This window comes from Gorilla gorilla, chromosome 4, assembly GCF_029281585.2.
Source record: "Gorilla gorilla gorilla isolate KB3781 chromosome 4, NHGRI_mGorGor1-v2.1_pri, whole genome shotgun sequence".
Taxonomy (NCBI): domain Eukaryota; kingdom Metazoa; phylum Chordata; class Mammalia; order Primates; family Hominidae; genus Gorilla; species Gorilla gorilla.
In genome coordinates, this window is record NC_073228.2 from 143,448,547 (window position 1) to 143,465,302 (window position 16,756).

At 43.7% G+C, this 16,756-nt stretch overlaps 1 protein-coding gene across 2 annotated transcripts in view; it reads left to right on the plus strand.

Moving 5' to 3' along the window:
- Positions 1-16,756, plus strand: part of UBE2D2 (ubiquitin conjugating enzyme E2 D2) — a 61,943-nt gene that overhangs the window by 19,939 nt on the left and 25,248 nt on the right. For both annotated transcript variants that reach the window (XM_019028205.4, XM_055389158.2), the window contains exon 2: positions 13,982-14,045. In XM_019028205.4, the coding sequence (XP_018883750.1) occupies positions 13,982-14,045 (64 nt within the window). The remainder of the gene's footprint in view (positions 1-13,981; positions 14,046-16,756) is intronic.

A 16,756-nucleotide genomic window follows, 5' to 3' on the forward strand; every position in this document is an offset into this window, starting at 1 on the left:
TTCAGTGGAGCAATCATAGCTTACTGCAGCCTCAACTTCCTGGGCTCAGGTGATTCTCCAGGCATGTACCATCATGCCCAGCTAATTTTTTGTATTTTTAGTAGAGGTGGGGTTACATCATGTTGCCCAGGCTGGTCTCGAACTCCCGGGCTCAAGTGATACGCCCACCTCAGCCTTCCAAAATGCTGAGATTACAGTCGTGAGTCACCCTGACTGGCCAATCCTATCATTTTGAATGGCTGAGGAGAGAGGATGGCTTGAGTCCAGGAGTATAAGACCAGCTGGGACAGCGTAACAGAGTGAGACCCTGTTTCTACAAATTTTTTTCTTTTTTGAAACGGAGTCTCGCTGCGTGACCCAGGCTGGAGTGCAGTGGCGCGACCTCGGCTTACTGCAACCTCCGCCTCCCGGGTTTAAGCGATTCTCCTGCTTCTGGGACCACAGGCATGTGCCACCACACCCGGCTAATTTCTTGTATTTTTAGTAGAGACGGAGTTTCACCATGTTAGCCAGATGGTCTCGATCTCCTGACCTCATGATCCACCCATCTCAGCCTACCAAAGTGCTGGGATTACAGGCGTGAGCCACCGTGCCCAGCCTCTACAAAATATTTTTTAAAATAAGCAACACCCAGGTGTGGTGGCATGTGCCGGTAGTCTCACCTCACTCGGGATGCTAAGGCAGTATTGCATGAGCCTAGTTTAAGGTTTCAGTGAGCTATGATTCACACCACTGTTCTCCAGCCTGAGCGACAGAGTGAGACTCTGTCTCAAATAATAATAATCACACAGACAAATAAGAACTGTATAAAGTTGTTAAAGCAACCTGGGCTTTACCGTAGTACTTAATAAGAAATAAATTGAAATGGCGGAAAAGGGCTTCTGGGAAGGTCTCTAAGGGCAATATTTAAGTGAAGCCTGAAGGTGGATGTGGGGGAGGAGAGGATGGGAAGAATATTCTAGGTAGAGTGTTCCTATAGTCCTGGAGTGGTTGAAATTTAAAAGTTAATTAAGAAAAAGTAGGCCGGGCGTGGTGGCTCACGCCTGTAATCCCAGCACTTTGGGAGGCCGAGGTGGGCGGATCACGAGGTCAGGAGATTGAGACCATCCTGGCTAAGATGGTGAAACCCCGTCTCTACTAAAAATAAAAAAAATAGCCGGGCATGGTGGCAGGCGCCACCAGCAACTTGGGAGGCTGAGGCAGGAGAATGGCATGAACTTGGGAGGCGGAGCTTGCAGTGAGCCAAGGTCGTGCCACTGCACTCCAGCCTGGCCGACAGAGCAAGACCCCATCTCAAAAAAAAAAAAAAAAAAACGGACCAGAAGAGTGCAGTTGCAAGATTTAATAGAGTGAAATAGAGTGAAAACAGAGCTCCCATACAAACGGAGGGGACCCAAAGAGGGTAGCCATTGCCAGCTCAAATGCCTGGGTTAATATCCCGATCATTGTCCCTCCTGCTGTGCTCTCAGGCAGTAGATGATTAGCTATTTCTTTACCTCCTGTTTTTGCCTAATTAGCATTTTAGTGAGCTCTCTGATTGGTCGGGTATTAGCTAAGTTGCAAGCCCCGTATTTAAAGGTGGACGCGGTCACCTTCCCAGCTAGGCTTAGGGATTCTTAGTTGGTCTAGGAAATCCAGCTAGTCCTGTCTCTCCATAGCTCACTGCAGTCTCCAACTCCTGGGCACAAGTGATCCCCCAGCCTCAGCCTCCCAAGTGGCTGGGATTACAGATGTGCGCCACCATGCCTGGCTAAATGTTTCTATTTTGTAGAGATGGAGTCTTGCTCTGTTGCCTAGGGTGGTCTTGAATTCCTGGCCTCAAGCAGTCTTACTGCCTCAGCCTCCACTGCACCTGCCTTGCCTTGTTTAGCCTTTATTTTTTATTTATTTATTTTTTTTTTGAGACAGAGGGAGTTTTGCTGTGTCGCCCAGGCTGGAGTGGAGTGGAGTGCAGTGGCGCGATCTCAGCTCACTGCAACCTCCGCCTCCCAGGTTCAAGCTATTCTCCTGCCTCAGCCTCCCAAGTAGCTGGGGCTACAGGAATGTGCCACGATATCTGGCTAATTTTTGTATTGTTAGTGGAGATGGGTTTTACCATGTTGGCCAGGCTGGGCCTTGTTTAGCTTTACTTTCTGGGTTGTGATAGTGTAAGCTTTTAATTTTTATCTAAATATAGTAGTACAACAAATTAGATTATATAAATGACAAATTTTGCTAATATCTTTATATAACATATCATTAAAAGGGATAGGCTTCATGAGAAAAATCTTTTTTACCTAGAGAAAATATTGTAATCCAAAAATTAAGTATTAGCTGTATATTTGATCACTACTGGAAGCTGTCAACATTGTCACACAGATCGTATTTTTAAAGGATTTCCTGGAACCTGACGTAACTTCTTTTGTTTTTTGAGACAGGGTCTTGCCCTGTCACCCAGGGTGAAGTGCAGTGGCTACTCACTGCAGCCTTGACCTCCTGGGCTCAAGTGATCCTCCCAGTTGTAGATCCTCCTGCTTGTAGTTCCAGCTACTCAGCCTCCTGAATAGCTGGGACTACAGGTGCACACCACCATGCCCAGCTGATTTTTAAATGTTTTGTAGAGACAAGGTCTCCCTATGTTGCCAAGGTTGGTCTCAAACTCCTGGGCTGAAGCTGTCCTCCCTTGGCCTCCCAAAGTGCTGACATTACAGGCATGAGCCACCATAGTCAGCCTCTCTTGCTTTAATCTTCTTAGCAGAGCGTCTTTGGTTTGCACCTGTAATCCCAGCTACTTGGGAGGCTGAAGTGGGAGAATTACTTGAGCCCAGGAATTCAAGGATACAGTGAGCTATGATCAGGCCACTGCATTTCTGCCTGGGTGACAGAGCAAGACTCTGTCTCTTAAAGAAAAAAAAAAATAGCCCGGGCACGGTGGCTCGTGCTTGTATTCCCAGCACTTTGGGAGGCCAAGGTGGGCGGATCACTTGAAGTCAGGAGTTCGAGACTAGCCTGACCAATATAGTGAAACCCTGTTTCTAACAAACAGTACAAAAATTTGCCAGGCATGTTGGTGTGTGCCTGTAGTCCTAGCTACTTGGGAGGCTGAGGTGGGAGAATTGCTTAAACCTGGGAGGTGGAGGTTGCAGTGAGCCGAGATCCTCCAGCCTGTGTGACAGAGTGAGACCCTGTCTCAAAAAAATAGCCAAAAAACAACAACAGTTGCATACAGTGTTTGTTTTGATGGAAACAATTATTGAAATGAAGGCTGTCTAGAGTTTTTAAAATACACTTAGAAAGTAGTGATTTATTTAGAAGAAAATGGCTTTAATAGTTGAAACATCTCAATAAATAGCAAAATGAAATAGCAAATCATTTGTTGTATGAAACATTAACTATAGGGTTGACAAGGAAATTATAATTTAAAGTGGGGGTTGGTAGTTTGGTTTTTTTTGAGACGGAGTCTTGCTCTGTTGCCCAGGCTGGAGTGCAGTGGCGCAATCTTGGCTCACTGCAAACTCCGCCTCCTGGGTTCACACCATTCTCCTGCCTCAGCCTCCCGAGTAGCTGGGACTACAGGTGCCCACCACCACACCCGGCTAATTTTTTGTATTTTTAGTAGAGACGGGGTTTCACTGTGTTAGTCAGGATGGTCTTGATCTCCTGACCTTGTGGTCCGTCCTCCTTGGCCTCCCAAAGTGTTGGGATTACAGGCGTGAGCCATCGCACCCGGCCAGGGGTTGGTACTTTCTAGTTAAAGTGAAGTGTTTACCTGATACTCGTGTACAAAAATATTTACCAAATTGTTGTGATAGTGAAAAATAGGAAATAAAGGATCTGTTGTGGTTTAGATGTAGAGTAGCAGAATAAACAGTAGTAGAAAAAGGAACAAGCCAGCCTGGCCAACATGATGAAACCCCGTCTCTACTAACAATACAAAAAATAGCTGGGTGTGGTGGTGGATGCCTGTAATCCCAGCTACCTGGGAGGCGGCTGCAGGAGAATTGCTTGAACCCAGGAGGCGGAGGTTGCAGTGAGCTGAGATCACACCACTGCACTTCAGCCTGGGCAATAGGGCAAGACTCTGTCTCAAAAAAAATAAAAAAGGAAAGAAAAAGGAACAAACTAGATCTACCTGTGTATCTTTGTGGAAAAATATCTCAATATTTTGAGGGAAAGCAAAGTACAGAAGAGTACATGCCATGTAACGCTATCTACGTAAAAGTTTAAAAACATGTAAACAGTACTGTCTTGTTTATGGACTCTTAGAAAAAAGTATAAAAGAATGCATGGGAATGATAAACACTGTATATTTAGGGTATTAATCAGTTCTGGGAGGGTACACAGGGGACGTAGATCCAAAGCTAGTATGGCGATGTTAAGACTGGGCAAAGCTGGGTTATAGGTTCAAGGTGGGTATTTTCTCTTCTTTTTTTTTTTTTTTTTTTTTTTTTTGAGATGTAGTCTTGCTCTGTCGCCCAGGCTGGAGTGCAGTGGCGTGATCTTGGCTCATTGCAATGTCTGCCTCCCGGGTTCCAGTGATTCTTCTGTCTCAGCCTCCTGAATAGCTGGGATTATAGGCGTGTGCCACCACACCCAGCTAATTATGCATTTTTAGTTGGGGGGGGGGGTTCTCCATGCTGGTCAGGCTGGTCTCGAACTCCTGACCTCAGGTGATCCGCCCGCCTCAACCTCCCAAAGTGCTGGGATTACAGGTGTGAGCCACTGCGCCCAACCTATGGTGGGTATTTTCTTTTTCTTTCTTTTTTTTTAAGACGGAGTTTCGCTGTTGTTGCCCAGGCTGGAGTGCATGGTGCAGTCTCGGCTCACCATAACCTCCACTTCCTGGGTTCAAGCAATTCTCCTGCCTCAGCCTCCCAAGTAGCTGGTATTACAGGCATGCACCACCACGCCCAGCTAATTTTGTGTTTTTAGTAGAGACAGGGTTTCTCCATGCTGGTCAGGCTGGTCTCAAGCTCCCGACCTCAGGTGATCCACCCACCTCAGCCTCCCAAAGTGCTGGGATTACAGGCATGAGCCGCCGCACCCGACCCATGGTGGGTGTTTTCTATACTTTTAGTTGCTTTGAATCTTTTTAGAGGGAATACAAAGTTTAATCTCAGATAAGCTTACCATGTCTGCTTATAGTTAGTTCAGGGAGAGATTGATATTGATACATGTTTCCATCGGTTTGTCTGTCTTTATACTAGAAGGCAACAATATTAAGAGAGAAATAGAAAATGAGAGTGCTAAGGGATTAAGTCTATCAGCTCCAGATGATTTGATTTGTCAGAAATTATGTCTTTCAAACTCATGTAAGTTAATTATGAGTTACTAATATTTCCTGAGTTTTAAAAATTCATAATTTTAAAATATGTAAGCAGTTGTTTTCAAATATTAGCTTAAGTGTTATGCTGGGAACATAAGCAAGTAGTAAAAATTAAATTGTTTCTGTTGCAACCCTAGTTAAGATAGGAGTGAGGCAGGGAGAATGCAGGTACTATAGTAATGACAGACTGCTCCCCTTCAATCTGTCTTGAAAACCTGGGGCTGGGCGCGGCGGTTCATGCCTGTAATTCCAGCACTTTGGGAGGCCGAGGCGGGCGGATCCCTTGAGGTCAGGAGTTCTCAAGACCGGCCTGGACAACGTGGTGAAACACCGTCTTTACTAAAAGTACAAAAATTAGCCGGGCCTGGTGGCGGGCGCCTGTAATCCCAGCTACTCGGGAGGCTGAGGCAGGAGAATTGCTTGAACTTGGGAAAGACAGAGGTTGCAGTGAACCAAGATTGCTCCACTGCAGTCTAGCCTGGGCGACAAAGCAAGACTCTGTCTTAAAAAAAAAAAAAAAAAAAAAAGGAAAAAAAAGAAAACCTGGAACACACCTTGGCCTTCTAAGTCTCATCTCTTTTTCCAGTTTGTGCCATTTTGCCCTTTGCCCTCCCTTGCTTTCCCCTCAAATCTTCTTGGTAGTGAGTTTTCTAGTATCACCTTTTGTCTCTGATGCTTTTTAACTCATCAGACATAAAAGTAATGAGCTCTGGTGTGCATTATAATTCCTTGAGGCCTTGTTAGAACAGTTTGGCTCCACCTCAGAGTTTCTGACCTGGTAGTTGTGGGGTAGAGCCTGTGAATTTGCATTTCTAATAAGCTTCCTTGTGATGGTGATCCTGCTGTGTCAGTATCTCAGTTTTGAGAACTACTGGTTTAACTGTTGTTTCTTTGCAGTTCAGTAATCCTTTTCTTTTTTTTTTTTTTTTTTTCTTTGAGAGATGGAGTCTTGCTCTGTTGCCCAGATTGGAGTGCAGTGGCACGACCTTGGCTCACTGCAACCTCTGCCTCCTGGGTTCAAGCGATTCTCCTGCCTCAGCCTCCCGAGTAGCTGGGACTACAGGCACGTGCCACGACGCCCGGCTAATTTTTTGTATTTTTAGTAGAGATGGCGTTTCACTGTGTTAGCCAGGATGGGTCTTGATCTCCTGACCTCATGATCTACCCACCTTGGCCTCCCAAAGTGCTGGGATTACAGGCATGAGCCACCACGCTTGGCTGCATTTCAGTAATCTTAAAAGAGTTTCAGTAATCTTAAAAGAGGTTCAGCTTAATTTCCTAAATAACATGATTCTCAGACATTTCTTTTTTCTTTTCTTTTTTTTTTTTTTTTTTTTTTTTGAGACAGAGTCTCGCTCTGTTACCCAGGCTGGAGTGCAGTGGTGTGATCTCGGCTCACTGCAACCTCCGCCTCCCAGGTTCAAGTATTTCTCCTCCCTCAGCCTCCTAAGTAGCTGGGACTACAGGCAAGCGCCACCGCGCCCAGCTAACTTTTGTATTTTTAGTAGAGACAGGGTTTCACCACGTTGGCCAGGCTGGTCTCGATCTCTTGACCTTGTGATCCGTCCACCTCGGCCTCCCAAAGTGCTGGGATTATAGGCATGAGCCACTGCACCTGGCCGATTCTCAGACATTTCTAACTTGTACATTTCTGATATTTTAGATCCAGATTTAAAGAACCATGGTATAGCAGAACACTCAAGTCCTTACCCTTGGGTTAGATACTTTGTATTTTGTTTTCTTATAAAATTGGGAATAGGTCTAAATGATCTCTTATGACCCTGAAATTTTATATATACATACATATTTTAATATATGTTTTAATATGTAAAATGTAACATAATGTATACATTGTTATATATACATTGTATATAACACACAAATATGTATTGATGTATGTAATAAACACATATGTAACATGTAACATTAAAAGATATATTAAAATATGTACTTTTTTTTAGAAATGGGGTCTCACTTTGTTGTCTAGGCTGGAGTATAATGGCACGATCCACTGCAGCCTTGAACTCCTGGGCTCAAGCAATCCTCCTACCTCAGCCTCCCAGGTAGCTAGGACTACAGGCTCCCTCCACTATGCTGGGCTAATTAAAAAAAATTTTTTTTGTGGAGATAGAGTCTCACTGTGTTGATCAGGCTGGTCTGGAGCTCCTGGCCTCAAGCCATCCTCCCACCTTAGCCTCCCAAAGTGTGGAGATTACAGACATGAGCCACCATGCCCAGCCCTGAAATTACAATGCTATGAACCATAATCTTTGTTTAAATATTTTCATAGTGTGATTTTAACCACCAAAGAGCCTCGATTTGTATAGCAATATTCAGACTACTAAAACTTGACTTTAGAGCCATTTTTCTACAAAGTTAATTATAACCTCTCTCAGTTTCCCATCTTGTTCCTTTCACCTTACACCATAGGGTGAGGACCAACAGGGTAAACAAATCTTTCCCATGCTATTTTTATTTTGTTTCATAATTGTTATGATTGGGGAAGGAGGGTGGTTTAAAAATAGCTTGTAAAGAAGCGTTAATTTTTACCGACTAATAGCTTAAGTTGCCTACTCAAGGATATAGTGAAAGGGAAATCTGCACATCCCTTGAAGGATGCCTTCCCCTCAAGGAATTTAGAGGGTTTCTTTTTGCTATAGTGTTGTGATATATATATATATGTCTTAGGCTTTCAAAGTTTCAGTGTTCTACTTTAATTATCTGTTTTTTTTTTTTTTCCTTAAAAAAATTTTTTTTTTTTGAGACACAGTCTCTATTGCCCAGGCTGGGGTGCAGTGGCATGATCTCTGCTCACTGCGGCCTCTGCCTCGCGGGTTCTAGCGATTCTCCTGCCTCAGCTTCCTGGGTAGCTGGAATTAGAGGCACACACCACCACACCCGACTAATTTTTGTATTTTTAGTACAGACCAGGTTTCACCATGTTGGCCAGGCTGGTCTTGAACTGCTGACCTCAGGTGATCCACCCACCTCGACCTCCCAAAGTGCTGGGATTACAGGTGTGAGCCACCGCACCCGGTCAATAATCTTTTTATAAATTGAGAATGTTCTACTTTAACTGTCAAAGTTCCTTACCCCATCACTTTTTTCTAAACATAATTATATATACATTCCTGCCTCAGTATCCATGAAAGGTTGGTCCCAGGTCCTTCCATGGATACCAAAATCTACAGATGCTCAAGTCCCTGATATAAAATGGCATAGTATTTGCGTATAACCTGTGCACATCTTCCTGTATACTTTAAGTCATCTCTAGATTACTTATAAAACCTAATACAGTGTAAGTGCTCTGTAAATAGTTGTTATGCTGTGGTGTTTAGGGAATAATGACCAAAGAAGTCTGCACATGTTGAGTACAGACATCATTTTTTCCCGAGTGTATTTGACCCACAATTGGTGGAACTCATAGACACAGAGGGCTGGCTGTACTTTATTTCCATATTGTTCTTTCTCATAAAATAGAAAGTTGAAATTAATGTGTAGGTTTAAAGCCAACTATTAAAACACAGCCTGATATATTTGGGTATTATTTTTTTCTGCCCACATGTTCCGACTAGATCGATGCCTTTATTAAATTTTAAGATTCAACTTCAGTTTTCATCATGATGTAGAGATATCAGTTTTATAGATTGTATGTTTATTTGCCATAATTGGGTTTTCACTATTTAGATTACACCCCAAATGACAGTTTTTTTTTTCCTTGAGTCGGAGTCTCGCTCTTGTCACCCAGGCTGGAGTGCAGTAGCACGATATTGTCTCACTACAACCTCTGCCTCTTGGGTTCAAGCGATTCTCCTGCCTCAGGCTCCTGAGTAGCTGGGATTATAGGAGCCCCCACCACGCCCGGCTAATTTTTGTACTTTTAGTAAAGATGGGGTTTCGCCATGTTGGCCAGGCTGGTCTCGAACTCCTGACCTCAGGTGAGCCACTGTGCCCAGCCATGATGACAATTTTTAACAGCTATTTTAATCCACATTTATAGTCAGGATAATTCTTGCACAGACCCAGTTGGTTAAAAAAAGAAAAAGAAAATTTTAAAGGGTAATTTATTTTTCAAATGGGCAATATACACACTTTTATAAAATTCAAAATGTGTAAAAGCAATATATATAGTTCTCATTCTCACCCCTAAGCTTTCCTTCCTAAAGGCAATTATTTATTAACTAGTTTCTTGTGGGATTTGTTTTGTTTTTTGTTTTGTTTTTTTTTTTTTTTGAGACAGAGTCTCACTCTGTCACCCAGGCTGGAGTGCAGCGGTGAGATCTGGGCTCACTGCAACCTCCGCCTCCCTCATTCAGGCAATTCTCCTGCCTCAGCCTCCCGAGTAGCTGGGACTACAGGTGCGTGCCTCCATGCCCGGCTAATTTTTGTATTTTTAGTAGAGATGGGGTTTCAGCATGTTGGCCAGGCTGGTCTCGAACTCCTGACCTCATGATCCGCCCACCTCAGCCTCCCAAAGTGCTGGGATTACAGGTATGAGCCCCTGTGCCTGGCGTTTCTTGTGTATTCTTGGGAGATATTTTATGCACATGTAAAGATGGATAGTTACGTGCTTTTTCTTTTTTAAAAAAGATCTGTTTCTGAATCCGAATGTCCTGTGTGTGTGTATGTGTGTGTGACGGAGTCTTGCTCTGTTGCCCAGGCTGGAGTGCAGTGTCACAATCTCAGCTCACTGCAACCTCCGCCTCCTGGGTTCAAGCGATTCTCCTGCCTCAGCCTCCCCAGTAAATGGGATTACAGGTGTGCGCCACCACACCCAGCTAATTTTTGTATTTATTTTAGAGATGGGGTTTCGCCATGTTGGTCATGCTGATCTCGAAGTCCTGACCTCGTGATCCACCTGCCTTGGCCTCCCAAAGTGCTGGGATTACAGGCGTGAGCCACTGTGCCCGGCCCAAATGTACTTTTAAGAATAAAAAACTGGCCAGGCACTGTGGCTCACACCTGTAATTCCAGCACTTTGGGAGGCTGAGGCGGAAGGATCGCTTGAGTCTAGGCATTAGACACCAGCCTGGGAAACATAGTGAGACCTTGTCTCTGCATTAAAAAAATAATAATAATAGGCCAGGTGCGGTGGCTCACTCCTGTAATCCCAGCACTTTGGGAGGCCGAGGTGGGCAGATCACGAGGTCAGGAGATCGAGACCATCCTGGCTAACACGGTGAAACCCCATGTCTTCTAAAAATACAAAAAAAATTAGCCAGGTCTGGTGGCGGGCACCTGTAGTCCCAGCTGCTCAGGAGGCTGAGGCAGGAGAATGGCGTGAACCCGGGAGGCGGAGCTTGCAGTGAGCCAAGATCGTGCCACTGCATCCAGCCTGAGCAACAGAGCGAGACTCCGTCTAAAAAAAAAAATTAGATTAAAAAAATAATAATAAACAACTTTGAGATACAGTATTACAGTAACATTTAGTGTACAATTTGAGTTTTGACAAATATAGTTGTCCAATCTCTACCAAAATAATGATTTTGAACATTTCTATCACTCCTCAAATTTTCTTCATGTCTCTTTTATAGTTGTTCCCCCCTCCAACTCCCTCCAGCCACTGGAACCATGGATCTGCTTTCTGTCACTGTAGTTTTGCCTGTTCTAGAATGTCATATAAATGGAATCATACATCATGTAGCCTTATGTCTGGCTTCTTTCACTTAGCAGTATGCTTTTGAGATTCAGCTGTATGTATCAGTGCCATCAGCCAAGGAAGTGTTGAATGAGTGTGTTAAATGTCTACTAGCCTAAGTTTGGCTTAGGGTTTTAAAATTATATTGGCTCCTGAAATGGACTGATGGATCTTGTATTCTGCTTAGATAAATCTTAGCTCTTGAGTTAAAAACCTTGATGTTATTCAGCATGGAAAAAAGTAACTCAGTTTGAAAGGGGCAAAAGATTAAAGCGAAATCAAAAGTAAAATTCCACTTAATGAACATGGCAGGACTTCAGAATTGTTCAATTCAATTGTTAAATTGTTAAATTCAAGTTATATTTTAATAACCTGTTGCTATAGCAGTGTCTTAAATAAAGCCAGGTGTTCTTAGTTATACCAACCTGTGCTGTCAGTAATATTTGAGAATGGGAACTATACAGTAGGCTATTACTTTTTTTCTTGAGATGGGCAGAAAATCTCTATTTTAGAGACACAAAATCCAAAATTTGAGATATTTGAGTAAGTTAATCGTTATCTCAATCCAGAGCCTTCTTTTTATTCAAACTTTATTTCTTTTTTTTGAGACGAAGTCTTGCTCTGTTGCCCAGGCTGGAGTGCAGTGGCGTGATCTTGGCTCACTGCCAGCTCCACCTCCTGGGTTCACACCATTCTCCTGCCTCAGCCTCCCAAGTAGCTGGGACTACAGGCACCTGCCACCATGCCCGGCTAATTTTTTATATATTTAGTAGAGATGGGGTTTCGCCATGTTAGCCAGGATGGTCTCGATCTCCTGACCTCGTGATCTGCCTGCCTCAGCCTCGTGCTGGGATTACAGGCATGAGTCACTGTGCCTGGCCCTTTTTCAGACTTTATTTCTGTACTTTATGCTTTGTGTACTCCAAGCTTACAGACAGGATTAAACGACATAAGAGTCTAAATGGTTTTTGGATTTAAAAAATCTTAGACTTTACTGTTTTTACTGTTGTAGTTTTACAGTATAATCAAAACTAGTTCTTCTTGAGAACTTTCTTTTTGTCTCAAAACCCAAGCTGAGAGGAAATGGAATATAGTATGATTTCCTGCCTTGTGATTTTTCAGGCATCCCCACCCAATAACAAGTCTCAAGTTTCTGGGCTTTTATGTTTAAAAAGCTGAGAAGCAGGTAACTGGTTGTAAAGCATTATTCCAGGTAGACCAATCTCTGACTACAAAGCTTTTTTTTTTTTTTTTTTTGAGATGGAGTCTCCCTCTGTCACCCAGGCTGGAGTGCAGTGGCATGATCTCGGCTCACTGCAACCTCCCTTTCCTGGGTTCAAGCATTACTTCTGCCTGAGCCTCTCGAGTAGCTGGGATTACAGGCGTGTGCCACCACTCCCAGCTAATTTTGTGTTTTTTTAGTACAGACTGGGTCTTGCTATGTTGGCCAGGCTGGTCTCAAGCTCCTGGCCTCGAGTGATTGGCGCTGCCTTGTCCTCCCAAAGTGTTGGGATTACAGGTGTGAGCCATCACTCCTGGGAACTACAAAGCTCTGTGGTGGCTTTTATTACTTCAGTCAGCCTTTTAAAATATATTCCTTTTTTTTTTTTTTTTTGAGACAAAGTCTCGTTCTGTTGTCCCAGGCTGGAGTGTAGTGGCATGATCTTGGCTCACTGCAACCTCTGCCTCCTGGGTTCAAGCAATACTCCTGCTGTAGCCTCCCGAGTAGCTGGGACTATAGACATGCACCTACTACGCTCGACTAATTTTTGTATTTTTAGTAGAAATGGGGTTTTACCATGTTCACCAGGCTAGGCTGGTCTCGAACTCCTGACCTTAGGTGATCCTCCCGCCTCGGCCCCACAAAGTGCTGGGATTACAAGCATGAGCCACTGTGCCCAGCCTAAAATATATTCTTTGGAAGTTTTTTCTACTTTTAGAACCCTGGTAGTGGACTTCCACTGAAAGCATATCAACTTGTCAGATGGTCCAGTATAATTTTGGGACATTTATGACTTTAGGAGCTTGTCCCAAGTGTAACCTAATAGTTTTGAGGTACAAAAATTGGCCTTAAATTTTTTTTTGAAAAATAATAAATGAAATGTTTACATTAAAACAATTTTGGCCAGGCGCGGTGGCTCACGCCTGTAATCCCAGCACTTTGGGAGGCCAAGGTGGGCAGATCACCAGGTCAGGAGATTGAGATCATCCTGGCTAACACGGTGAAACCCTGTCTCTACTAAAAATACAGAAAGTTAGCCGGGCGTTTGGGTCGGGCACCTGTAGTCCCAGCTACTCGGGAGGCTGAGGCAGGAGAATGGCGTGAAACCTGGAGGCGGAGCTTGCAGTCAGCTGAGATTGCGCCACTGCACTCCAGCCTGGGCGACAGAGCGAGACTCTGTCTCAAAAAACAAACAACAAACAAAAAAAAACAGTATTTTTGGCTCTTTAATACATAATACATGTTTTTTGTTTGTTTGTTTTTTTTGAAATGGAGTCTCGCTCTATCGCCCAGGCTGGAGTGCAGTGGTGCAATCTTGGCTTACTGCAACCTCCGCCTCCCTGGTTCAAGGGATTCTCCTGCCTCAGCCTCCTGAGTAGCTGGTATTACAGGCATGTATCACCATGCCCAGCTAATTTTTTCTGTCTTCAGTAGAGACAGGCTTGTTGGCCAGACTGGTCTCGAACTCCTGACCTCAAGTGATCTGCCCGCCTCAGCCTCCCAAAGTGCTGGGATTACAGGTGTGAACCATCACGCCCGGCCCATAATACATGATACATGTTTTACCTTCCTGATTGTATTTATTTGCTAAGCTCTGAACAAAGCAAAAATGACCTCCTTTAAAAAAATACACATTTCCTTGAAGAATCCAAAATACCTTAAAGATTCACCAATCTACTCATCTCTTACTCTGAAGGAATGCTCTTAAGAGAGTTTCACCAGCAGGACAGAGAATATTGGTAACAATATAAACTTTAGTAATGGATAAAAGGTACATTCATGTTGAATATATTTCTTTTCTTTCTTTTTTCTGTAGGAATTGAATGATCTGGCACGGGACCCTCCAGCACAGTGTTCAGCAGGTCCTGTTGGAGATGATAGTAAGTATTTAAAAGGAATAATGGAGTAATAGCATAACAGTGGTTATTTTGTGTGAAGAAACAATTACTGTATAGGGAAGAGGCAGTGTTTAACCCTTAGTGGCCCATGAAGGGAGCAACTCTATGTTCATCCCATTATCATCTGTGTTGTTCATTACATTTTGAATCTTCTGCCAGGTATTGGCTATGTAGTTGTTCTGGTCCTCTCCTACCTTACCTTCATCCCTTCTGGGTATTTTCCTGGAGTGAAATATTTAAGCTTTTACCTACAACTAGCTATTATTCTTGAGTAAGATAATACTAAGGATGATAGTCTATGTGTCTGTGTCTGACTGTCTACTGACTCATACTTGCGAAATCAGGTCTTTATTTATTTTTTTCTTGAGACAGGGTCTCGCTCTGTCAAGCCTGGGCTGGAGTGCAGTGGCGTGATCTCAGCTCACTGCAGCCTCTGCTTCCTGGGTTCAAGTGATTCTCGTGCCTCAGCCTCTCGAGTATCTGGGATTACAGGTGCATGCCACCACGCCTGATTAATTTTTGTATTTTTAGTAGATTCGTGGTTTCGCCGTGTTGGCCAGGCTGGTCTCAAACTCCTGGCCTCAGGTGATCCGCCCACTTTGGCCTCCCAAAGTGCTGGGATTATAGGCATGAACCACCACACCTGGCCAAAAGCAGGTCTTTATTTTTAATGTCCAATTTATCTGCTTAATTTTGTCTAAAATAATTTATGAGATGATCTTAATGCATACATTAGATGATAATTTCCTCTTTGTTCCACTTCATTTCAACATAATTTTTTCCCATATAGTGTCTTTTAAGTTTTTTTAAAGGGGATATTTGAATGAGACTATGCTATGCGATGTAAAACTAATTCACAAAAAACTGTAACATTTGGTTGGGTGTGATGGCTCATGTCCCTAATCCGAGCACTTTAGGAGACCGAGGCAGGTGAATCAATTGAGCCCAGGAGTTCAAGACCAGCTTGGTCAACATGGTGAAGCCCTGTCTCTACAAAAAACACACAAAAAAATTAGCCGGGTATGTTGGTGCATGCTGGTAGTCCGAGCTACTTGGAAGGCTAAAGGTGGGAGGTTTGCTTGAGCCTGAGCCTGGGTAGCAGAGTTTACAGTGAGCCAGGACCATGCCACTGCACTCCAGCTTGGGCGACAGAGTGAGACGCTGTCTCAAAAAATAAAAACAGGACAGGGCGTCGTGGCTCATGCCTCTAATCCCAGCACTTTGAAAGGCCGAGGCGGGCGGATCACGAGGTCAGACGTTTGAGACCATCCTGGCCAAGATGGTGAAACCCCGCCTCTACTAAAAATAGAAAAAAATTTAGCCAGGCATGGTGACAGGTGCCTGTAATCCCACCTACTTGGGAGGTTGAGGCAGACAACTGCTTGAACCCAGGAGGCAGAGGTTGCAGTGAGCTGAGATTGTGCCACTGCACTCCAGCCTGGGTGACAGAGTGAGACTTACTCTCAAAAAAAAAAGAAAAAAAAATGTGTAACATTTAACAAATATTTTAAAGTATGCATACTTACAAACACTTGTGTAAATATGTAGATTCAGACCAAAATGAGTACATGGTTAAATTAGCTTATGTTTAATATTTTTTTGTTTGTTTGTTTTGTTTTTTAAGATGGAGTCTCACTCTATCGCCCATGCCGGAGTGCAGTGGTGTGACCTCGGCTCACTGCAAGCTCCGCCTCCTGGGTTCATGCCATTCTCCTGCCTCAGCCTTCCAAGTAGCTTGGATTACAGGCACCTGCCACCACACCTGGCTAGTTTTTGTATTTTTAGTAGAGACGGGGTTTCGCCATGTTGGCGAGGCTGGTCTTGAATTCCTGACCTTAGGTGATCCACCTGCCTTGGCCTCCCAAAGTTCTGGAATTACAGGCGTGAGCTACTGCGCCCAGCCTCAAATTGTTTTTTCCTGATTTTTCTCAATAATGTTGTGTCTGGGCCCAGCACAGTGGCTCACACCTGTAATCTCAGTGCTTTGGGAGGCTGAGGCAGGCAGATCACTTGAGCCCAGGAGTGCGAGACCAGCCTGGGCAACATGGTGAAACCCTATTTCTACAAAAAAATACAAAAATTAGCCTGGCCTGGTGGTGCATGCCTGTAGCCCCAGCTACTCAGGAGGAGTTTAAGGTGGGAGGATCGCTTGAGTCCAGGCAGTTGAGGCTGTAGTGAGCCAAGGTTGCACCACTGCACTCCAGCCTGGGCAACGGGAGCGAGACTCTCTCAAAACAAAAACAACAACAATAACAAAAAAAGGGAAAAAAAGAATGTGTCTGGTCTGCTAAATCCTGAAGAATCAAAGCAAGGCCCTTTTACAATGATTACTTTACAAATAGATAAATATTATAAATTATGAGTCTAAGTACATGTCATGAAAAAACTCATTTACATTATTATATTCTGACTTACCTAGCGTGAGTAACTATAGTATTTGGTACCGAACAAGGCAGGCTAAGTACTTAAACCATACAAAATAATTTAGTAAGTGCTCTTACACACGTTGTCTCATTTAAGCCTTACAACAACTCATTTAGGTGAGTGGAGTAGAAATTTTAAGTTTTAGAAAAGAGTCCCATGAGAATCTTATGGAGATTCTCCATGTGGACTCACTCTCAGGTTTTCTGATTCTAGTTTGTCCTTCCACTGTATCATATGGGCCACATACATCAGTGTACTCTTTCTATTCA